Genomic DNA, 22,901 nt, shown 5'->3' with positions numbered 1-22,901 from the left:
GTACAGGGACAAACAGGTTCTGGCCCAGAGGGGTGAGCTGAAGGTGTGCTTTTGTCTTCAGCCTGTTTTACCTTTGAGATTACAAATTACCTGACTCACACTGGGGGAGGAGAGGCCAGGGGTGCCACCAGCAAGCCCCCAACCTTGTTGTGGTTGTGGCACAAGCTCCCTGCCTCCAAGAGAAAAACCCTTTTGCTTTACAGCTTCAAGACCCTGGGAGGGAAGATGAGCTTGAGGCAGAGCAGCCCTGTTCTCACAGCTCCCTCAGCCTGACTCTCCACACTAGTCCCTGCCAATCTGCCCTGCTAATTTGAACCAGCACTTTCTACTTTTCCAGTGAGGCCAGCCCTTGGCCTTCTCAGCTCAGCTTTTATTTCATAAATGCTTGTGATTTGGGGTTTTTCTTCCCCAAGGGAATGGCTGAGGGATTTGCTTCATGTGGTTCCTGGAGCAGAGGCTGCTCAGCTCACCAGCTCTTCCCCGAGGCAGTTTCCATGTGCAGTGGCTGCCTGGGGCTTTGCTTTAGCATTTCCATTTCCAAACCTTAGAAATGCAAAGGGATAGCAGCTTTCATTGCAGCAGCTTTCATCCTGGCCTCCTCTGTAGCTCCAGGTCACACCCAGCCTTTGGGACTTGTTGTCCAAGAGCCTTGGTGCAGCAGAAGGAGCAGACAATCAGTTGAAAAAGCCTTGCTAGAAAGAAACAGTCTTAATTTTAGGGGACACATCCACTCTAGCAGCAGCACATGTGGCTTTGGTGACTTCAGTACTGATTCTATTCCCCTGTAAGTCATGAAACCCTGCCTTGCCTTGACTGGCTTTTATTTGCATCCCTTCTCTTCAACCCCCTTTGCTCATTTCTCTCTCCTCATTTCTTTCCAGCCACGAGTTTGACTCGGAGCAGATCCCTGACTTGACAAAGGATATTTACATCCAGGACATCCACTGTGTGGGCTCCCTCTGCAAACTCTACTTCAGGGAGCTCCCAAACCCTCTGCTCACCTACCAACTCTATGAGAAGTTCTCGGTGAGTACAGGGTGATGACTTGAACTTTCCACTTCAGCATCGATTCATCTGGTTGGGCAGAGGAAGGACCAGCAGCAAGCTGAGCCTTGTCTTTCTTACTGCTGTGTGAGGTGGGGGTTGTAGACAGATCAGAAGAGGCTGTCTCCAAGCCCCAGGTATTTAAGATGGCTAAGAATAAGCACTGGGGGTGTTGAGCCTGGAGAAGAGGAGGCTGAGGGGAGGCAGCAGCACTCTCTGCAGCTCCCTGACAGGAGGCTGCAGTGAGCTGGAGGTCAGTCTCTTCTCCAAAGTAATAGGACAAGAGGAAACAGGGAGGTTGAGGTTGGAGCTGAGGCAGAACTGTTTCCCTGAGAGGGGTGTCAGCCTTGTGCCAGGTTGCCCAGGGAGCTGGGGCAGTGCCCAGCCCTGGAGGGATCCCAAAGCCATGGAGCTGAGGTGCTGAGGCCGTGGGTCAGTGCTGGGCTGGGCAGGGTGAGGAGAGGGCTGGGACTGCAGCAGCTTCAAGCTCTTTCCCAAGCAGAATGACTCTGTGGTTTCAGCTGTGCAGCAGGGCCCCAGGTTTGAGGTCCCTTTCCTGTTTCCCCTTTAGGTTTTGATCACCAGATGGATTCCACTCCCGGAGCCCCAAGTTAGAAGGTCACAGGGACACTAACAGTGCTTTGAGATTTCCCCTGTTGTTTGCCACTCTGAACAGGATTGGGACTAGAAGCAAATGCTACCTGGAGCTGCACACCCTCTACAAGGAATTGCTGTGACTGATTAAGCTTTAAAGTGTCCCAGGTCTTGATTGACTTGGCCTTTCTCACATTGTATGTGTGCTGGTCTGTCCCCAAGACACAGATGCCTCTCTGTGCAGAGCCACACAATCCCCCCCTCACTCTTAAAGTACACTGGCCACACATTCCAAGCTGCTGGGGCAGGATTCTGGTGTTATGTGCATGTAACCCCCTGCTAACCCTTCTCCTTCCCTTCTCCCAGGACGCTGTTTCTGCTGCTACCGATGAGGAACGGCTGGTTAAAATCCACGATGTCATCCAGCAGCTGCCCCCTCCTCACTACAGGTGAGTGCAGCCTTTGCTCTGCCTCCTCATCCTTGGCTGGCAGGACTCAAACTGCACCATCCCAGTTGTGCTCTGGGTGTTAAAATGCTCTGTGCTCATATATATACACACACACAGCTGATTTGGGGTCTGAGTTCACTCCTCACCAAACACTGTACACGCTGCATTTGACTCCCTTGGAAACTAGGAGGCAAACACAACCTGGCTGGTGGCACTAAGGCAAGAGCTTAGCTGCAGTGATCCCTCTAGAGGTGACAATTTAAGGAGGTGAAATGTAGCCCCAAAATTGCTTCAGGCCTTGAGTTTCATTGGTAGAAGGGTGAGGGGCTTTTCCTGTCTTCAGTTCCTCCCCAGCAATAACAGCAGCTTGCAAATGATAACAATCCTCTGGTAGAACAATTACTTCTGGTGTTTCAAAATCACCAGCTAATTACACCAACACATTCAAAACAATTAGTATTACTAGCTAATTGGTGGTGCTAAGAAAGAAAGGGCTGTGGTGTTCTGGGTAGTGGCAGAAGTAGCTGGTGGTGGAGGAGCAGGAGCTTACTTTATGGTCATTAGTCTTAATGGTGCTTAACAAAGGTGAGCTGAGTGATCACTGCATGCTGCTGGCCATGCAAGGAGCAGCAGCTGATGAGTGTAGTACACTTTGTTCTAACCCAGTGTAGTATTTGGTTGGTGTTAATGAAGGTGCAGGGCCTTGGTGAGGACCTTCTCCAACAGAAACTCCTCTCCTCTGTCTCATTTGCCCTGGTGCATTTCTCCCTTTTCCCTACAGTGGGAGTAGGCAATGCCTGGGAGACCCAGGGGGGTGAGATGGGGCAGAGGGAGGAGGCTGCTGCTTTCCTCCTCTCCTCAGCTTTGCTGGCAAAAGGAAAACAAAACCCCCACTTTGGTTTTGTGCTGCTCTGCCGTGAGTTGTGTGCAGGGACCTGAGCAGGAGGCAGTTGGCTGTGCTGTTCCCAGCCAGCAGCATCACTTCAGGCCTTGGCTGCTTGTGGAATGTGGAGCCCCAAAGGCCTCACATCCCTCCCCAGCCCCCAAGCAAGGGGACACAGTGAGGCAGAGGGCAGGGCTGCTGCCAAGCTACAGCACAGAGGCAGCAGGAGCGTTCCCATCACTGCTGTGTGCTCCCTCCTCCTGGGGGGTGCTGGCAGGGCAGGAGGGGTCCATCTCAAAAACAAAACCCCCCTTTTCTTTATTCTTTTAACGTGACCAGAAGCCTCTGAAGGTTTTCCATTGAGCCTGGACCAGCCAGGAGAGATTCCCCTCGCCCCACCCCAGGGTAGTGATTGCTGAAGCCAGCTCTGTGTCAGGCTCAGGGTGCAGAGTTCAGCTTCTTTTCTCGTCTCAGAGCTGTCAACCCAAAAGCAAATCATGACATGAGGTTTGGTGGGGTGTTTTTGGTACACTGCAGCTCATTGGTGCTGAACATTTTGCCTACCTCTTGTTTTCCAGGACACTGGAGTTCCTGATGAGGCACTTGGCTCGTTTAGCTGATTACTGCTCCATCACAAACATGCACACCAAGAACTTGGCAATTGTCTGGGCTCCAAACCTCCTCAGGTACTCCTTTACTTTTCCTTCCCTCTGCTTCTAGATAAGAGGAGTTTGTATAAGCATCAAAGGCAGACCTGTAAAATTCCACGTGGGAACTCATTCTGAGCTTGAGACCAACAGGGCAGCTCCTGGGCTAATGCTGGAGGCACCAGGGGAGAAGCAGCCCTGAGTTCTTGGGTCTCCCTGTCACTTCCACTGAGCAGGAAGGATTCCCTCAGCCCTCAATCCTCTTTTCTAGGTGACCATTCCCCCTCTCCTGCTTAGATGAGACTTGTGTGGCCTTGATCAGACAGGACCACTTGTCCTGTGGCATCACTGCCAAGTCTCTGGGGCCTTTAACTGGAAAGCTTTTGGCTGCAGAAATTCAGTGTCATGGAAATTACCTTGGGTCAACGTGTCCTCTAAAATTTGTCTTGAATGGGAGTAAGAGAGGAGCTCAGAATTAATGGTGTCAGACAAAACCAGTCAGCCCTGGTCTCTGTTGCTTTCTGGGCTGTTTTTGTTCTACCCTGAGAAACCCAAGCCCTGGCTTCCCACTGTGTGCAGTTCATGAGGGAAAGCTCTTTTCTCCTTGCTGCCAGTTGCCCCATGAGCAGAGTCTGAGATTGCTTTGGTGAACACTTGGGGGACTTGGTGAGCTGGAGAGATTTCCTGCTAGAGGATCAGCTGTGGAACTGAGTTAACACAAAGCTCCCTGCTCTGTGCATGCAGCTCATTTACCTCCAGCCAGACTTTTCCTTCCAGACCCAGCTCTTCTCTTTCCTTTTCAAACCTGAAGCCAACATCTGCATTGGAACCCAGTAGGGATTATGTAATGCTTTGATGGGATTGAATCTCTTCCCTGAAGCAGGCAGGCCCAGGAGCTTTATCACCCAAAGGGAATCCTGCCCCATCCTCCTGGCTCTTGGCATTGCCCTTCACCTGCCTTTGTACCTTCAGGTCCAAGCAGATCGAGTCTGCCTGCTTCAGTGGGACAGCAGCCTTCATGGAGGTGAGGATCCAGTCTGTGGTGGTGGAATTCATCCTGAACCATGTGGATGTCCTCTTCAGCTCCAAACTCAGCTCAGTCATACGAGATGGAGCAGGTAGGTGGTGTCCTCCTTCGGTGCTGAGGTGATGGAGCCCTGGCCCAGGCTGCCCAGGGAGGGTGTGGAGGCTCCTCAGGAGGTTTCCAAACCCACCTGGATGCATTCCTGTGCCCCCTGAGCCAGGGGAACCTGCTGTAGCAGGGGCTTGGGCTGGATGAGCTCTGCAGGGCCCTTCCAGCCCCCACCACTCTGGGATTCTGTGACAGATTTCCAGGGGAATGATGATAAAACCTGGCCAACACAGGCTGAGTTTTTAAGTTGCTCTCAGTGCCTTTCTAGGAAGCCAAAGATGCTCCAGAGAATTGCACATCTTAACATCCCAGCACTGAGCAATTGGAAGGGATCTCAAGTCTCTGTCCCCCTTGCTCCCTCCCCTTCTTTCTCCAGCTGTCAGCATCAGTGCTGCTGCCTGCTTTTGCATGTGAGCTGTCTTGCAGCACAACACAATGCCTGAGTTGTCTCCCCTTGTCAGCACCTTCCAACTCAAATAGAATTGAACTGATTTCAAGAAAGCTTTCTGTATTCAGCAGTGTTGATGTGAAGAAACTGAAGTCTTGCTCTTAACAGGGAATATTTTGTCATCTGCTGTCCTGGCTGTTTCTCTCCTGTGTGGGCCCAGGCAGCCACAGGGCTGGGTTTGCATTGGCCCTGCAGCTCCTGCCACTTCTCCACTCCTCTCACTGCTTTGTGGCTGTAGGGTGAGGAATGAACTGGGACACATTGGAACCTACAACTTCCCTTGAGCAACCAGCAAGGCCATCACTGCACCAGCTCCAGTGAAAACAAGCACAGTTGCACCAGGAAGAATTGCCTGTGTATTAGATCAACAGACATGGACAGGACAAGCTTTTCCCACTCCTAAGCAGCATGAGCTCTGTACCATCTGCTTGATAACCTGCCCTTCTGACAAAGTGGGAGTACAGAGAGCTGTTGACAGTCTATTTGCTGCACCCCACAAGCCCTCCCTCCACTTGGGACAGCAGATTTGCTCCAAGGCCACCTTTTGTTCCTACTGGAAGGCAGTTTTAAGTCAAGAGGAGCCAGAAGTTAGCTTGGCTGACCAGCTCTGCCAGGGGAAGATAAGCAAGCTCAGAGTCTGAGCCAAATGATTATCCAGGCTTAGGATGGCCCATGTCAATTTGGCTAATAGTTTAATGGCTTGGTCATTCACATTCAAGTGTGCTTTGACACAAAGCTGGCAGGGAGAAGGGGGCAGGCTGTTTCACAGCACAGCAGCCCAGTGCTACAGCAAAGACAACAGCCTCTTGGGTGCTTCTGAGAGGTTTTAAGTGCAGCTTCATGCCTGAGAAGTGGAAGTGGTGTTTCCTTTAAGCCCTTCCAGGTAAGGTCTGGAGCCCAGGCTTCTGCTGGCAAAGTGTTTCCAGCTGACAAACACCCACCACACTGTGCATGTGCCACAGCAGGGCCAGTGCAGAAGGAAGAGTCACAGGAATGGAAGCAACCAGGAAGTAGGGGAGGTTTAGATTGGAGCTGAGGGAGAACTTCTTCACTTTGGAGGGTTGTCAGCCCCTGTGCCAGGCTGCCCAGGGAGCTGGGGCAGTGCCCAGCCCTGGAGGGATCCCAAAGCCGTGGAGCTGAGGTGCTGAGGGCCATGGGGTAGTGCTGGGCTGGGCAGGGTGAGGGCAGGGCTGGGACTCCAGCAGCTTTAAAGGCTTTTCCACCCATAATGATGCTGATGCTTCCCCTCACAATCCCTTAACTCAATGTGACAACAGCCAGGGATACTCACACTGCAAGTGATGGCAAAGAGAGAGCTGCTCTCCCCCTCAGCTCCTCTGCAGCCATCCCCTGGGTGCTGCACGTGCCTTCACAGGTCCTGGCAGCAGGAAGCAACATCCACAGCTGCCAAGCCCATGTTCACCTCCAGAAACAAGGGCAGGCTGTGCAAAGGCCAAGGGCAGGACTCCCCAGCTGGGTTCTGGGCACTGTGTCCATCAGGCTGGGTCCCAGTCCTGGCAGAAGCAAAGCTTCACAAGGAAAGCCATCTCCTTCTCCACAGACTTCTGCATGCAGATGGAGCTCAAGTCCAGCTTGGCAGATGTCAAACCTACCTGCTTCCCTCTGCCCTTGTTCCTTTTGGACTATAAACCCAGCTGCTCTCACAGCTGAGGTATTTTTGTCCAGCCTCTGACAAAAGGGTTGTTTTGACCACGTTTCTCAGCAGCTGGGAGAGCAAAGATGGAACAAAACACAGCACCTCCCCAGGCACACAGAGCCACGGGCTTTGATCTCTGTCCTGCTGTTTGCTGATTCTCCTGTTGCCTGTGGTTTTCCTCCCTTGCAGGGCACAGCTCTTTATCAAGGCCCAAGTCACTGCTGGTGTCCTCTCCTTCCACAAAGCTGCTCACACTGGAGGAGGCCCAGGCACGGACACAAGCCCAGATCAACTCTCCCATCGTGGCAGACAGCAAATACATCGAAGTGGGAGAAGGCCCTGCAGCTTTACAGGGGAAATTCCACACTGTCATCGACTTCCCATCTGAAAGGTACCCATGTGTTTCCTTTCCAGCACATGGAGGGGGTTGATTACACCCAAAACTTGCTGATATTGACTATAGAAAGTATTGAAGGCACTCTTCCACCTGCTTTGGAGTCCAGGTTGTCTGGTGGATTCACTTTAGCCATATAACTCCTTGTGCTGGAGGTCTATTAATCCTTCTGTGCAGGAGAAGCTTTCAGCAGCCTTCTCATTGCATCAATAAAGCCACAAGCCTAGCTGTCTCTCCTCATGATGTGAACAGGGAGAACACCTGGAAACACTGAGGCTTTCCAGGTTTTAGGACTAGTTTCCTGTGACAAATCCAAGTTCCCTTTGAAGTGAAGCAGTTGATGACAGTGGAAATGAAATATGGCAGTAGGAGGAGGCAAAGGTGCTTGTACAGCATGAGCCAGGGATGCTCTTGAGCTGCCCCAAGGATGCTCTGGAATAGCTGCCCCAGGGATGTTCTTGAGCTGCCCCAGGGATGCTCTGGAATAGCTGCCCCAGGGATGTTCTTGAGCTGCCCCAGGGATGCTCTGGAATAGCTGCCCCAGGGATGTTCTTGAGCTGCCCCAGGGATGCTCTGGAATAGCTGCCCCAGGGATGCTCTTGAGCTGCCCCAGGGATGCTCTGGAATAGCTGCCCCAGAGATGCTCTTGAGCTGCCCCAGGGGTGCTCTGGAATAGCTGCCCCAGGGATGCTCTGGAATAGCTGCCCCAGGGGTGCTCTGGAATAGCTGCCCCAGGGATCTGGTGCATCTCCCAGGTAAATAAAAGCCATCCCTGAGCTGCCTTTGCTCACCTGCTCTGCACAGTTTGGTGGGATGGACCTTTATGGCTGAGCTCTAGCATGAAAACCTCCTCTTCAGCTCTGACAGACCCGACTTGCTCAACTTTGTTTCAGCAGAAGCCAGCTAGTGCTAATAACCAACAACCAGTAGCAGGAGCTAAATGCAGCTTCCCCCTTGAGCCATTTGCTTTCTTCCCTCCAGGAAAAGGCCTCCCAGCAAGATGAAGAAGTCACCAGTGGGCAGCTGGCGTTCCTTCTTCAACCTGGGCAAGTCTTCATCCGTGTCCAAACGGAAGCTGCAGCGCAATCCCAGCGAGCCCTCCGAGATGAAAGCCATAGCCCTGGCAGGTGAGAGTGCAAGGAGGTGACAGCCATAGCCCTGGCATCTATGAGTGCAAGGAGGTGGATGCCATAGCCCTGGCAGGTGAGAGTGCAAGGAGCTGAAAGCCATAGCCCTGGAAGGTGAGAGTGCAAGGAGGTGAGAGCCATAGCCCTGGAAGGTGAGAGTGAAAGGAGCTGAAAGCCATAGCCCTGGCAGGTGAGAGTGCAAGGAGGTGACAGCCATAGCCCTGGCAGGTGAGAGTGCAAGGAGGTGGATGCCATAGCCCTGGCAGGTGAGAGTGCAAGGAGCTGAAAGCCATAGCCCTGGCAGGTGAGAGTGCAAGGAGGTGAGAGCCATAGCCCTGGCAGGTGAGAGTGCAAGGAGCTGAAAGCCATAGCCCTGACAGGTGAGAGTGCAAGGAGGTGAGAGCCATAGCCCTGGCACATAAGAATGCAAGGAGCTGAAAGCCATACCCCTGGCATCTATGAGTGCAAGGAGGTGAATGCCATAGCCCTGGCAGGTGAGAGTGCAAAGCCAGCTTCTAAAACCAAGCCAAACGAGGCTTTTTGGGCACCAGGGTCAGTGCCTGCAGTGGGGTTTGATCTCCATCTAGCGTTCAAGCTGTGTATAACACCGTCACTGAGCTGCAGTTCCCCCGAGGGAGCTCACCTTAGCTCCAGGACAGCACACCCGTCTCTAATGCTCCTCTCACAGTAGCTTTAATAAGTCTGAGAACAGTTCCTACACTGAAGTCTCAGCATCATTCCTCCTGACACTCTTGCTGTGAAGTCAGACAGTTCTGACTCCCTTTGCAGTTCAACCCAGGCAAGGCACTTCCCCACAAACACCTTCAGCAGTGTCACCAGTGTCAGGCAGCCACCAAACTCTGGGAGCTGCAGCAGCTGAATTTCCAGCCCTTTCCTGTAGGGAATTAACTGTCTCTGTCCAAATGTCAGAACAGCAACCACAGACCCCTCAGCAGGGGCCCACTGACTTCTCCCCAGTACCTTTGTCAAGTTGTGGCTCTCAAGGCTTCAGTATAACACACACATTCATAGACTCAGAGAAGGGGGGAGGTTGGAAGGGCCCTGCAGAGCTCATCCAGCCCAACTCCCTACTGAAGGACATTCCCCTTGATCACAGCAGCGTGTCCAGGTGGCTTTGGAAGCATTTTGAAGGGGGATAGTTTGGAGTCTCAAGGTCAAAGGGCTCACTGCAGGTCAGGCTGTCATCCCAAACAGGGCTCTGTCAGCAAAGCACTTCAACAGTGGGGCAGCATCAAGGTTTCCTTTAAGGGCTTTGGAGTGAAAACAAACCCAAACCAAAGCGCTTCCTCCTGGGACAGCTTTGCTGTTGCTGCAAAGCCATTTGTGGTTTTCCTGCCACCACTGCTTTTCCTCCCTGTTTTCTTAGCCCAGCTATAAACCATTTGTACCATTCAGGTTCTCAGTGTCTGTTGCCTTCCCTCAGGTGGAAGAGGAGACAGCGGGACCCTTCGCTCGGCCAAGAGCGAGGAATCGCTCACCTCTCTGCACGCCGTCGATGGTAAGGCACAGCAGCTCCTGCCTTTGGAGCCACTTAGGGGAGAGGTGGGAAGGAACTGAACATTCTAACCCAAGGTGGGAAGGAAAATACTTTAGGTCTCCAGCAGATCTCTTGCACACAGCTTAAATCTCACCTGACTGCTGCTGTGAAAGAGCTTGAGCAAGCACAACGAGGAGCTGCTGCTTGCTCCATCACTGCTGTGTTGAGAGCTCACTGGGAGAGCAGCTTGCACACTGCTGTAGGACTAAACAGTGGCCAAGAAGCCAATGGCAGCCTGGGGGCATCCAGCAGAGTGTGGGCAGCAGGGCCAGGGAGCTTCTGCTCCCCTTTGCTCTGCTCTGCCACAGCTGCTGAGGCCTCAGCTGGAGTCCTGTGGCCAGTTGTGGGCTCCCCAGCTGCAGAGGGACAGGGAAGTGCTGCAGAGAGGCCAGTGCAGGGCTGCCAAGATGCTCAGGGCACTGGAGCATCTTCCTTGTGAGGAAAGGCTGTGGGACCTGGGGCTGTTCAGTCTGGAGGAGACTGAGGGGGGAGCTCAGTAATAGTTACAAGTGTCAGGAGGTTGGGACATCCCTTTCTTCTATAGTAGCCAGCAACAGGACAAGGGGTGATGGGATGAAGCTGCAACACAAACAGTTCCATTTAAACATAAGAAAGAAGTATTTGAGTGTTTCAGTGAGGGAGCCTGGCCCAGGCTGCCCAGGGAGGGTGTGGAGGCTCCTTCCTTGGAGCTCTTCAAACCCCCCCTGGACACGTTCCTGTGTGACCTGATCTAGGTGGGAGCTGCTTCTGCAGAGGGGTTTGCACTGGATGAGCTCTAAAGGTCCCTCCCAACCCCTCCCATTCTATGAAACACCCCCCTCTGCACCATCACCTCCTGGACCCCTAAAACTAACCCCTCTGTATCTGCTCCTTTCCCAGGGGAATCCAAACTGTTCCGACCCCGCCGGCCCAGGTCCAGCAGCGATGCTCTGTCAGCCTCCTTCAACGGAGAGCTCCTGGGCAACATGAACCGCTGCAATTCCTACGACAACCTGCCCCAGGAGGACAGTGATGGGGACGAGGGGCTCATCCACGTCCCTGCCCTCATTTCCCCTCGCTCCGCCGAGGACGTCGACCTCAGCCCGCCCGACATCGGCGTGGCCAGCTTGGATTTTGACCCCATGTCTTTCCAATGCAGCCCACCCCAAGCAGAGTGCGAGTGCCTGGACAGCAGCACCTCTCTGCTGGAAGCAGTGGGTGTGAGTAAGGAGAAGCCAAGCTTCCTAAAGAAGGATACAGAGTCAGGCAGCCAGTCGCAGACACCCGGCAGCGCCACGAGCTCTGAGCCAGTCTCCCCTTTCCAAGAGAAGATGAGTCCTTTCTTTACCATGGACCTGAGCCCCACGGAAGAGAAGGCAATGAAACCCCCTCCCTTCTCCCCCAAGGTGGGAAGGAAGCCCCTGAGATCCTCCCCACCCACCCCCATGGCTGAGCCCGTCTCCTTCCCACCGCCCGACACCGTGGGAGCAGCGGCCACCTCATGCCGAAACTCCTCTGCTTGCGGCTGGGGCAAAGGCGCCGGCGCCACCGAAGTCACCAACAGGTCCCCAACACAGATGGCCTTGCCCCTGAAAACCAGTGAGCCTGGGGAAGGAGCCCAGCAAGAGCTCCAGCAGGCCCAGCTAGGGGCTGCTGGCAAAGCAGAGTTGCCAGAAGAAGGGGAGAGACTCATGGCAAGCAGTCAGAACCAGGCTGTACCCTCTGGACACGCACAGCCAGGTACAGTGCACTTTCCTCCCTTCTTTCTTTAAGTCCCAAAGGGGACCTGCTCTCAGAAACGTCCTCCTCTGCGTGCCTTGGGGAGAGGGGCTTGCCTGGCTGTTCTGCTCACCAGGGGCTCGCAGGGCTGTGCAGATCAGGAAGGTTTTAACCTGCCTCCTCCCTTGCATCAATCACACCAGTCTTGGATAAGTTTTGCCATGCTGCTTTGTACACCACCTTGGTTTCTTCCCCCCTTGCCCCTGGTGAGAATCTGTAGCATGTCCCAAATCATTTCAACCACTCGAGCATCTAAGACTTGAAACAGCTGCTTGAAGAAGGGACCTTTTTGAGTTCAGGTTTATCTCCTTCTCTGCCACTTACCTCTAGAAATGCAAGAGGAGCCTTTAGAACAGCCTCTTGTGCTTTTCTTTGGTGTTTCTTTGCCTTTGTTCTGTGCTACCCAGCAGCGTTTGCATGCGAGCCGGAGGACGCAGGAGGAGTGGAAAAGCCTCTGGTCTTTTGGTGTGCTTTCTTTTTTGTGTTAAGGTTAGCTCACTCTCTCAGGTAACATAAAAAACAACTCTCTCTCTCAATTTTCCCCCCATTAGGAGCAGTTGCCCTCGACTCCCCCCAGGATCCTCCTGTTCCCGTCAGTTCTGTGTCTCTTATCCCTCCTCCTCCTCCGAAAAACGCGGCGCGCATGCTGGCGCTGGCGTTAGCCGAGTCGGCGCAGCAGGCGTCCGCCCAGGCTCACAAAAGGCCGGGAGATGCTCCCTCTGAAAGCACAAATTACGGAGAGAAGGAAGCTGGCACAGCTCTAGAAAAGCTCCATCTCTCTGCCTGTCCTCCAGACAAGTTGCACCTCCATAGCGGCCCGCCCGACAGCCGGCTCCACTTCCGCAGCCTGGAGCAGGAGTCGCACGGGAGCGGAGCGCCCGGCGAGCTGAACCACCCGCCCGGTGCGCCTGGGAACCGGGAGCCCCCTCCTCTTCCTCCCCCTCCTCCTCCTGGGGAGCTGCCTGGGGGCAGGGATGCAGAGCAGGAGCAGCTCGGGGGGGACAGAGAAGCTGCCCCGGGGGGCTGGGAGCAGGCGGCCCGGGAGCCCCCCGCCGCGGACAGGGCTCAGCTCCATCTCCCCGCCTGCGCCGCTGAGGATAAACTCCCGTCTCCTCCTCTGGTGAGCTCTGGGGAGAAAAGCCCCCCAGCTCCTGCAGCCTACTTCAGCACCAGCCCCCCGGCTCCAGCAGCCCCACCGCAGAGGCAGGAGCCCCCGGCAGCCATGGGACAAGTGCCAGCCGCCCCCGGGAAGGCGTCCGGCAGCTCCAGCCAGGTATGGAGGGGCTGAGCTCTGGGAGAGAGGGGCCAGAGGCAGCTGGGAGAGCAGGAGAGGTGCAGCTGAGCGGGAAGGGCAGGGTGAGAGTGCAGAAGTCCTTCAGTGGGCAGCTCAGGGTGGCTGCTGTCCTTTATCTGCTGGGGTGACAGTGCAGAAGGGCTGGGAAACAACACTGACAGTACCCTGTTCCAGCATAGAGTGGTGGGGACCTCTAGAGCTCATCCAGTCCCAGCCCCCTGCAGAAGCAGCTCCCACCTAGACCAGGTCACACAGGAACGTGTCCAGGTGGGTTTGGAAGCTGAGAAGCATCCACACCCTCCCTGGGTGTGTTCCAGTGCTCCATCACCCCCCTCAGAGTAAAAGAGGTTTGTTTATGTTTAGGTGGAACTTTGTGTGCTCCAGCTCCATCGTGTAGTAAAGCAGGTCAGGCTCCCAGCGTGAGGGGGAGATGTGGTGGGAGGGTTGGCTCCCATGAGCTGAGGAACAGGATTTCTTCAGGAGGGGATTTCTGCTGTAATCAAGATGACATTCATCAAGCTTACACTGCTTGATCCGCTCAGCCAGGAGTTTAAACCCAGGTACAGTTAGAAGCAGAGCACCTAAACACCACACTGTGGCAACTGTGGAGAAGTTGTAACTTGTTGCTGGGCAGAGACAGCCACCTCCTCCCCTTTCTCCAGTCGGAGGCTTGCAGAGAGCAGGTTCTGATGGGTCCCAAAACCTCCCTGAGGCACCACGCTGCCCTTAGCTGAGAGAGGCAACCTGCAGCACTGGCTCTGCACAGAAACCAGGCACAGGAGGCCACTGGCTCTGCATAGAAACCAGGCACAGGAGGCCAGTGGCTGTGCACAGAAACCAGGCACAGGAGGCCACTGGCTCTGCACAGAAACCAGGCACAGGAGGCCACTGGCTCTGCACAGAAACCAGGCACAGGAGGCCAGTTGCTCTGCATAGAAACCAGGCACAGGAGGCCACTGGCTCTGCACAGAAACCAGGCACAGGAGGCCACTGGCTCTGCACAGAAACCAGGCACAGGAGGCCACTGGCTCTGCATAGAAACCAGGCACAGGAGGCCAGTGGCTCTGCACAGAAACCAGGCACAGGAGGCCACTGGCTCTGTGTAGAAACCAGGCACAGGAGGCCACTGGCTCTGCACAGAAACCAGGCACAGGAGGCCACTGGCTCTGCACAGAAACCAGGCACAGGAGGCCACTGGCTCTGCATAGAAACCAGGCACAGGAGGCCAGTGGCTGTGCACAGAAACCAGGCACAGGAGGCCACTGGCTCTGCACAGAAACCAGGCACAGGAGGCCAGTGGCTGTGCACAGAAACCAGGCACAGGAGGCCACTGGCTCTGCATAGAAACCAGGCACAGGAGGCCACTGGCTCTGCACAGAAACCAGGCACAGGAGGCCACTGGCTCTGCACAGAAACCAGGCACAGGAGGCCAGTGGCTCTGCACAGAAACCAGGCACAGGAGGCCACTGGCTCTGCACAGAAACCAGGCACAGGAGGCCAGTGGCTCTGCATAGAGACCAGGCACAGGAGGCCACTGGCTCTGTGTAGAAACCAGGCACAGGAGGCCACTGGCTCTGCACAGAAACCAGGCACAGGAGGCCACTGGCTCTGCATAGAAACCAGGCACAGGAGGCCAGTGGCTCTGCACAGAAACCAGGCACAGGAGGCCACTGGCTCTGTGTAGAAACCAGGCACAGGAGGCCACTGGCTCTGCACAGAAACCAGGCACAGGAGGCCACTGGCTCTGCACAGAAACCAGGCACAGGAGGCCACTGGCTCTGCACAGAAACCAGGCACAGGAGGCCACTGGCTCTGCATAGAAACCAGGCACAGGAGGCCACTGGCTCTGCATAGAAACCAGGCACAGGAGGCCAGTGGCTCTGCACAGAAACCAGGCACAGGAGGCCACTGGCTCTGTGTAGAAACCAGGCACAGGAGGCCAGTGGCTCTGCACAGAAACCAGGCACAGGAGGCCACTGGCTCTGTGTAGAAACCAGGCACAGGAGGCCAGTGGCTCTGCACAGAAACCAGGCACAGGAGGCCACTGGCTCTGCACAGAAACCAGGCACAGGAGGCCACTGGCTCTGCACAGAAACCAGGCACAGGAGGCCACTGGCTCTGCATAGAAACCAGGCACAGGAGGCCACTGGCTCTGCACAGAAACCAGGCACAGGAGGCCAGTGGCTCTGCACAGAAACCAGGCACAGGAGCAACCCTTGGAGCATCTGGGCCGTTTTACCTGCAGAGTAAAGGGGGAAGGCGCCTCTAACCGCTGCTGTTTCTACCCCCTAGGTTTGGGGTGCAGCTGCACCCGAGAAGCCACCTGAGCCCACCCCCGGCTTCGTCCCAGACAGCTGCTCAGCTGCCCGTTGCTCCTCTTCCCTCCCCACGGGGCCCCAGAGCCACTTGGAGAAGGCTCGGGAGGCCCCCCGGGCTCCCCCTCTGCACCTGCGCTCCGAGTCCGTCCCTGCCCACCCCTCCTACGGCTTCACCGCCCCGCTCCCGCCCGTCCGGACGCTGGAGAGCAAGCTGGCGGCCGCCCTGCACTCCGGCAACGCCGACTCCATCCCTCCCTCCGCCTACCACCCCTTCCTCGGCTCCTCCATGCTGGAAGAAGCCCTGCTGCCTCCCCCTCCGCCGCCGCCGCCCCCTCCCAAGCACTCCTCGCTGCAACCCGCCTACGCGCCGCACCCCAGGGCGGACGGCGCGGCCGAGCCCGAGCCTTACCCCCCGCACAGAGCCGCGCCGCCGCACCAGTACCACGCCAAGCCCGAGCAGCACCAGCCCTACGCCCCCCGCGCCGGCGCCTTCGCCCAGGGCAAGGCTCCGCACGCCAAAGCCCGCGGGCGCGCCGAGCTGGGCCCCGCCGCCTACGCCGAGGACGCGCCGCCCTACCCGAGCATCCGGCGGGTGCAGTCGCTGCACGTCGCCCCTGCCGCCGCCGCCGTCCGCTCCGTGCCCATCTCCCGCACCGAGGTGCCTCCGGACGACGAGCCCCTCTACTGCCCCAGGCCGCTGTACCAGTACAAGCCATTCCAGCCCCACTCCGACTACCACGTCACTCAGCTCCAGCCTTACTTCGAGAACGGGCGGGTGCACTATCGCTACAGCCCCTACTCTTCCTCCTCCTCCTCCTCCTCCTCCTACTACGACGGGAGCTTTTACGAGCTGGATCCGTACAGCACGGTGAGGCTTCGGCCGTTCCCCGCTCTGCCCGGCAGGGAGCCGGCTTCCTACGCCTCGCGCTTCCCCGGCAAAGGCTCGTACCGCTCCCCGGGCTTGGCCGCGTACCCCCGCGGAGCTTTGGCGGGGAAGGAGCACAGCTTCGTGAGCAGGGACGTGCCGCCCGCCCCCGACGTCAAGCACGTGTACGTGTCGTGGGACCTGGAGGACATGGACAAGTACCGGCTGCAGTCCCTCCGGCGCGAGAGCCGCGCGCGCCACAAGGCCAAAGGGCCGCCCGTGTCGCAGTACGACAACGTGGCGCCGCAGGACGAGCTGGGGGCGCTGGACGCCGTGCACTCGCGCAGCAAGTCCGACCCGGGCAGGAGCGGCCTCCTGAGCGTGGCGGAGGGGAAGGAGGGCAGGTACCCGGCCAAGGCCGCCGCCGCCGAGGGGGACGAGCGTTACTACGTGCAGCAGCACGCCGAGGCGGAGCCCGAGCGAGCCCACTACCCCTACGGCAGCGGGGCCCCGGACAGGCCGGCCCTGCCGCAGAAGCAGAGCAGCGTCCGCGGGAGGAAGCCGCACGAGGCCGGGGGCTGCGGCGCCGCCGAGCACCGGCCGCAGCAGGACGCGAGCCACAGGCAAGCTCCCGAGGCCAAGAACGGGCCCCCTTACCCCGAGTACAGGCCCAAGGGCGGCCCCGAGCCCCCCGAGTACCAGCAGGCGGCGGGGAAGTTCCTCCCCGACGGGCTCAGGCTCAACCCCACCAAGGAGGCGAGGCTGGCGGAGGACAGGCCGGAGCTGGAGAGGTCTCGAGCCAGAGCCTCGCTGGAGAAACACCCCCGAGACTGCTACAAGGAGGAGGAGCAGCAGCACCATCACCACCATCACCACCACCACCACCACCACCACCACGCCGCCTCCCCCATGGCCCCACCGCCCAAGCCCGAGCGCAGCCACAGCCTCCGCCTGCAGCACCCCGAGAGCCTGGAGAGGGACTCGGCCCTCCTGTACCCCTACCAAACCCTGGGCAAACGCCAAAGCACCGTGACTGTGCTGTCCCAGTACGATAACCTGGAGGATTACCATACCCTGCCTCAGCACCAAAGGGGGGGTTATGGCGGAGGAGGAGGAGGAGGAGGCGGCGGGGGGTTTGTGCCCCCAGCTTTTGCTCACGTGCACAGTAGGACTTACGCCACGGCCCTGGGGCAGGGAGCTTTCCTCCCCACCGAGCTGTGCTTGCAGAGGCCTGAGACAGAGGTGCACGTGGAGTGAGCTGCTGTGGGGGAAGGAGGGATAGAGTCTACGCAGCCTCTGCTGGACAGCGGACTGTTTTATTTTTTCAGTGATGGAAAACACCCCCCAAACACCCCTTCCTCCCAAAAAAAGCTTCCCCCAACCCTGCCCCAGTGTGCAAAGCCTCCCCCTCTGCCTCCACCCCTCACCTCCATCCCCACCCCACTCGCTGGTTTGATGGAGTAGAGGGGTTGGTGGTCTTTTCTCTCCCCCCTCCCCGCCGTGGAGGTTTAGGACAGCTGTTGTTGGGGTAGGGAAGGAAGGAAGGAAGGAAAAGGTTTTTGTCCTTGCCTGGATTTGCTGGTGGCAGCTCCCAGCGCTCCCCTCACCGTCCCTGTGCATGATGTAGCCGTGCATGCAGCTCTCCTGCCAGCCAGCCCTGCGTGGAGTAACGTGCTCAGCCCATCACCACCTCCCCCAGGAAGAGGCTCCAGGGCCTTGGAAGAAGCCTTGTTCTTCCCCCTTCCTCTCTGAGGTGGGTTTTCTTCTCAAGGGCCTGCCTCCTCCTTGAAGAAGATCAGTGCTTGGGGTGGGGGGTGGATCCACTTTGAGGGGAGGGGGTGGGAGCCTGGTGTAGACACTGGGGAACAGGCTCTGAAGCAAGTTCAAAACACAAGGCTCTTTTTTGATCCCAAGCTGCTTCTGACTGTAAGTAAAATCAAATGATGCTCAGTTTCTCTGTTGGAGAGCTGTGGAAGCCAAGTAGGGCAAGTTTGGAGTTTCTCATCCCAAGAAAGAACCTAAACCACAGAAACACACCAAAGGGAGCTGGGGACAACACAGCCCTTTCCTGCCAGCTCCTCTCTGCTGCTGCTGAGCTCAGTCCAGACCATCCCCCACCATGTTTTGGCTACACAGACAATATCATCTCTCTGTAAAAACCCCCAAGTTACAAACATTATGGCCTGGTGGTAAACTGGAGCCCAACTTCCCAGCTGGGAAGAACTGTGTAAGGAAAGCAGCAGGGGCTGAGATAGCTAAAGGCTGAGATACAGGCTGAGATACACCAGAACCTTGTCCCTCAGCATCCAAAAGCTTGCTGTCCTGTAAAAAGCAGCCAGGGCAGCTCCTCAGCCCTTCCATCCCCACCCTATAAATAAAAGCACATCCATGGCATTGGCTTGCAAGCAATACTTGAGGTTTAGGAGGTTTCTAAGTGTTCACTGATAAAGTTCCAAGGCCATTCCTGGGGGTGCTGGAGGTGCTGTGGTTAGCACACAGCTCTGAACCTTAAAGAGACCTCAGGGCTTGGGGGGGTTTATTTGGACAGAGGTTTTATGGCTGGTTTGGAGCTTTTCAGACATAAGGAAAAACCTGCTTTGAGTAGCTAGCCTTTAGCTGTTTGCTTCTTATAACCTTGTAGCCTTGTCTGGGGGCTGCCTCAGCAGCACTGCAGTTCCTGTTTCATTGTGCAATGCTGTTGTTGGAAGCCTTCTGTTTGGAGTTGTTCTTCACATGAAATAAATCTGGCAGTCAGAAACAAAGTGGGAGGGGGGAAAGCAGCACTGTGATGATCCAGGTTACCACACTGTGCTGTGAGTAACAACCAGGTAGAGGGGTTGGGAGCAGAGCCAGCCCTCAGCAGCCACCTGAGGTCTCTGGGCAATGAGTTTGGTTCAGGCTATTTTGGGATTCAGGTAGTGAGAGCTGTAGGTCAGCCTTCTCTCCCCATGAAAGCCTTAACTCCCCAAAGCTCCCTTTTAGGCCTTACCTTAACCAGGACTGCCCTCCTGCTGTTGGAAATGCCTCTGGAGGTTTCCTGCTCCCTTTAGAAGCCAAGTGCCATCCTCTTCCTCGCAGCCTTGGGCTCCTCAGTGAGGTGCCAAGGGGCTGAGCACCCTCTCATTTCATGGTGAAGCTTCCAGCACCCTTCCAAAAGAGCTTCTGGAAGTGCAGCCCCACACCCCCAACAAGCCTTTCCCTTGAGAGCAGGGAAGGCTCCAGTAAAAGCAGATGCTCCCATCACATGGGGGTGGACTTGGAGGGCTGGAAGCTTCCAGGAGAACCCAACCTAACTCTGTACACCAGGTGTGGAGCCCCAAAAAACAACCTCAGATGCAAAGGCAAGGCAGCAGCTTTTCCCAGGCAGTCAGGCAGATGAGTTCCCTTTTCCCTTGGCCTTGCCACTGCCCACAGCTTCACCAGCACCATGTTGTTTGCTCCTGCCCCATGCAAAGCCATATCCTGAACTATGCAGCTCTGCACCGTGCTCTGGCTGGTGGACCTTAGGAACACGAGGTTGACATCCTCATGGAGTTGATTGGCCATAAAACATCCAGCAGTGTCTTTCCAAGAGGAGCTGAACGAGGTGGGGAGGTTGTAGCAGGTGTCTGGGTGAGGTGGAGGATCTAGTGAGGGGACAGCAATGCAAGTCAGAGTCTGTTGGAGCCCAGGGCTGCTCAGAGTGGCTTGTTGCCTCACCCTGTCCCCAGCAAGATGATCAGCAGCTACATTCTTGAGTAGTTCCCTTCCACTTGCCACGAGCTGGCTGCAGTCACCCCTTCTGAAGCTTTCAGCTCAGTTTCTCCTTAGTGCATGCAAAGGTTGGGATCCCAGTGTGCTCCAGGTCCAGTAGCGTGCTCCAGCTCGGGATTTTCTGAGTCCAATAGCATGGTACAGCTCTGGATCTTCAGGTCCAATAGCATGCTCCAGCTCTGAATCTTCAGGTCCAATAGTGTGCTCCAGCTCTGGATTTTCAGGGTTCAATAGCATGCTCCAGCTCTGGATCTTCAGGGTCCAGTAGCGTGCTCCAGCTCTGGATCTTCAGGGTCCAGTAGCGTGCTCCAGCTCTGGATCTTCAGGGTCCAGTAGTGTGCTCCAGCTCTGGATTTTGAGGGTCTAGTACTGTGCTCCAGCTCTGGATTTTCAAGGCCCAACAGCATGCTCCAGCTCTGGATTTTGAGGGTCTAGTACTGTGCTCCAGCTCTGGATTTTCAGGGTCCAATAGCATGCTGCAGCTCTGGATTTTCACCTCTGCTTTTGGAGTGTAGTGTTGTGACCCATAGGAGAGCTTCCTTGGCAAAAGGCAGGTGGAGACAGGAGGTGAATAAGGAGGACCCACCCCCTGTGAAGCCTTCAGCATTCATTTGTGATGTTTAAAGAGCCTTTATCAGGTGAAACCTATATGCACATAAGACAAAACACCCACAACTTCGTGCCTGTGTCTTTCCCAAGATCCCCATTGGATGCTCATCACTTGAAGGGGGGAGTGAGGATTACACACTGGTACTAAGGGGCTCCACCAAACCAAAACCAACCTACAAACACATTGCCCCTCTCCCTAACCCCAAGCAAGGGACAGAACCCCACCTGTACTCACCAAACCCAGCGTGTCCCATGGTAGGAAACAGGGATGAGAACTCATTTTCCTCTTGACAGAAGCCAGCTGAGGCAAACTCCTCCCAGAGCCTCGTGCTCCCCCAAACCTCAGTGTGCAGCCTCACCTCATCCAGCTGTGGGGAGGGGAGGGGAGGGGACAAAAGGGTTGTTTTGCAGTTCCCTGCTGTAGACAACTTGATTTGGGTTTGTTTTTTTCCTTCCCTGAGCCGCATGAGAAGAAACATCCCACAACAGTCTTGGGTTAACCTTTGGACTTCACTTTAATTTATATAGTGTCTCTCTCTCTCCTTTTTTTTGTGAACTGGTGTATAATGTATCTGCTGACAAGCTCCTGTATTTTTATGTAAATACTTTTTGTGGTCCCCCCTCCCATCCACCTTTCCCCTCTCTGTAAATATCTCAACCTCTCTTCTCCTCCTCACACCTCGTACAATGGCAGATGTGGTTTGGTTCTGGTTTGGTTTCTGTTTCCATTTTATTTTGGGTTGTTTTTATTTGTACTGTAATGCAACAATCCAGACTGAGGTGTCTTTGTGGTATTAAAGACAAAAGAAGCAACGAGTCCCACTGAGCTCAACACTCAGATGTACAACTTGACAGCATTAATCAAGCCAGGTTCAAAAAACACTATTCCCTCGTGTTTGTGTGTGTGTGTGTGGGGGGGGGTTGGTTTTTGCCTCTGCTTCATTGATTGATTAATTAATTAAGCACAGTTTGGGGCTGTGCTTTGAGGGGGGTGTTGAGGCGACTTTGCATTCACAGGCTGCGGTGCAAATGGGCACCAGGGTGCTGCTGCTCTTAATTAATGGCAAAAAGATAATGAGATGAAGCTCATTCTGTACATTTGCAACACTAGGAGAAGGTCTTTTAGTAGTCTTGTAAAAGAGAATGCTCTTGAGAACTGCTGCCAGGAGGGGAAGCAGCCTCATGGGATTGTGATGGAGGGAGGGCAGCCACAGCCTGTGCCAGCACTGCCAGGGGACATTGGACCCAGAAGCTGCCCGTGTGGGCACCCAGAGCTACAAAGGCTTGTGGTACATCCATCTTGTGAAACAGTCACTTCCCCTGCTCCCAGTTCCTCACTTGGCAATCCACATCGACTGGTTTAGAGGCACACAGCCTCTCCAGCTGAGCAAAGAGGGACCCACAGAATAAAGGATCCCAGAGTGGTGGGGTGGGAAGGGCCCTGCAGAGCTCAATCAGCCCAACCCCCTGCTACAGCAGGTTCCCCTCAGGCACAGGGGGCACAGGAACGTGTCCAGGTGGGGTTGGAAACCTGAGAAGGAGCCTCCACACCCTCCCTGGGCAGCCTGGGCCAGGGCTCACCTCAGCACCAAAGGACTTGCTCCTGCTGTCCCAGTGGAACTTGTAGTGTTCCATCTTATGTCCATTTTCCCTTGCCCTGGCAGAGGAGACAACAGACCAAAGTGTCACCTCATCCTCTTGACACCCACTCTTTAGGTACTTGTAACTGTTACTGAGCTCCCCCCTCAGTCTCCTCCAGCCTGACCAGCCCCAGGTCCCGCAGCCTTTCCTCACAAGGAAGATGCTCCAGTGCCCTGAGCATCTTGGCAGCCCTGCACTGGCCTCTCTGCAGCACTTCCCTGTCCCTCTGCAGCTGGGGAGCCCACAACTGGCCACAGGACTCCAGCTGAGGCCTCAGCAGCTGTGGCAGAGCAGAGCAAAGGGGAGCAGAAGCTCCCTGGCCCTGCTGCCCACACTCCGCTGGATGCCCCCAGGTTGCTGTTGGCTTCTTGCCCAGGAGGGCACAGTGCTGGCTCATTTATTTGCACTCCCAGGTCCTGTTGAACATCTCCATGGCACCAGAAACTCCCCCTTCTCCTGAGGACAGCACCAGGACTCTTGAGAGGCTCCACACAGACAGAGCAGCTCTGCAACACATCAGCAGGAGCAGTGCCTGCTGCAGAGACACTAAAAGACACTGCTGCAAAGTCTAGACTATGGTAAAACTCAAGCCAGGCTTTCACACACTGCCCCACATCACCCCCAGTGCTCAGTGCCCACCCCTGCTCCTGCTGATGACTCCAAGCCATCAGTTAATGGCACTGACACCGAAGCTGTCCTTGAGGCTGATGGCAGGGAACAACTAGGTGAC

At 55.9% G+C, this 22,901-nt stretch overlaps 1 protein-coding gene across 4 annotated transcripts in view; it reads left to right on the top strand.

Annotated features, from left to right (window-relative positions):
- The window catches only part of ARHGAP32 (Rho GTPase activating protein 32), a 221,410-nt gene extending 203,446 nt beyond the window's left edge, over positions 1-17,964 (top strand). For all 4 annotated transcript variants that reach the window (XM_062014052.1, XM_062014049.1, XM_062014051.1 and 1 more), the window contains 10 exons: positions 882-1,026; positions 2,005-2,087; positions 3,549-3,656; positions 4,590-4,735; positions 7,044-7,245; positions 8,230-8,375; positions 9,820-9,894; positions 10,813-11,652; positions 12,243-12,964; positions 15,278-17,964. In XM_062014052.1, the coding sequence (XP_061870036.1) occupies positions 882-1,026; positions 2,005-2,087; positions 3,549-3,656; positions 4,590-4,735; positions 7,044-7,245; positions 8,230-8,375; positions 9,820-9,894; positions 10,813-11,652; positions 12,243-12,964; positions 15,278-17,425 (4,615 nt within the window). In that variant the 3' untranslated portion in view covers positions 17,426-17,964. The remainder of the gene's footprint in view (positions 1-881; positions 1,027-2,004; positions 2,088-3,548; positions 3,657-4,589; positions 4,736-7,043; positions 7,246-8,229; positions 8,376-9,819; positions 9,895-10,812; positions 11,653-12,242; positions 12,965-15,277) is intronic.
- The last annotated feature ends 4,937 nt before the right edge of the window (positions 17,965-22,901 follow it).

The sequence above is a fragment of the Colius striatus genome, chromosome 23, assembly GCF_028858725.1.
Source record: "Colius striatus isolate bColStr4 chromosome 23, bColStr4.1.hap1, whole genome shotgun sequence".
NCBI classification, from domain to species: Eukaryota; Metazoa; Chordata; class Aves; order Coliiformes; family Coliidae; genus Colius; species Colius striatus.
The sequence above is the reverse complement of the archived record's forward strand: the minus strand, read 5'-3'. Positions and strand labels throughout refer to the sequence as shown.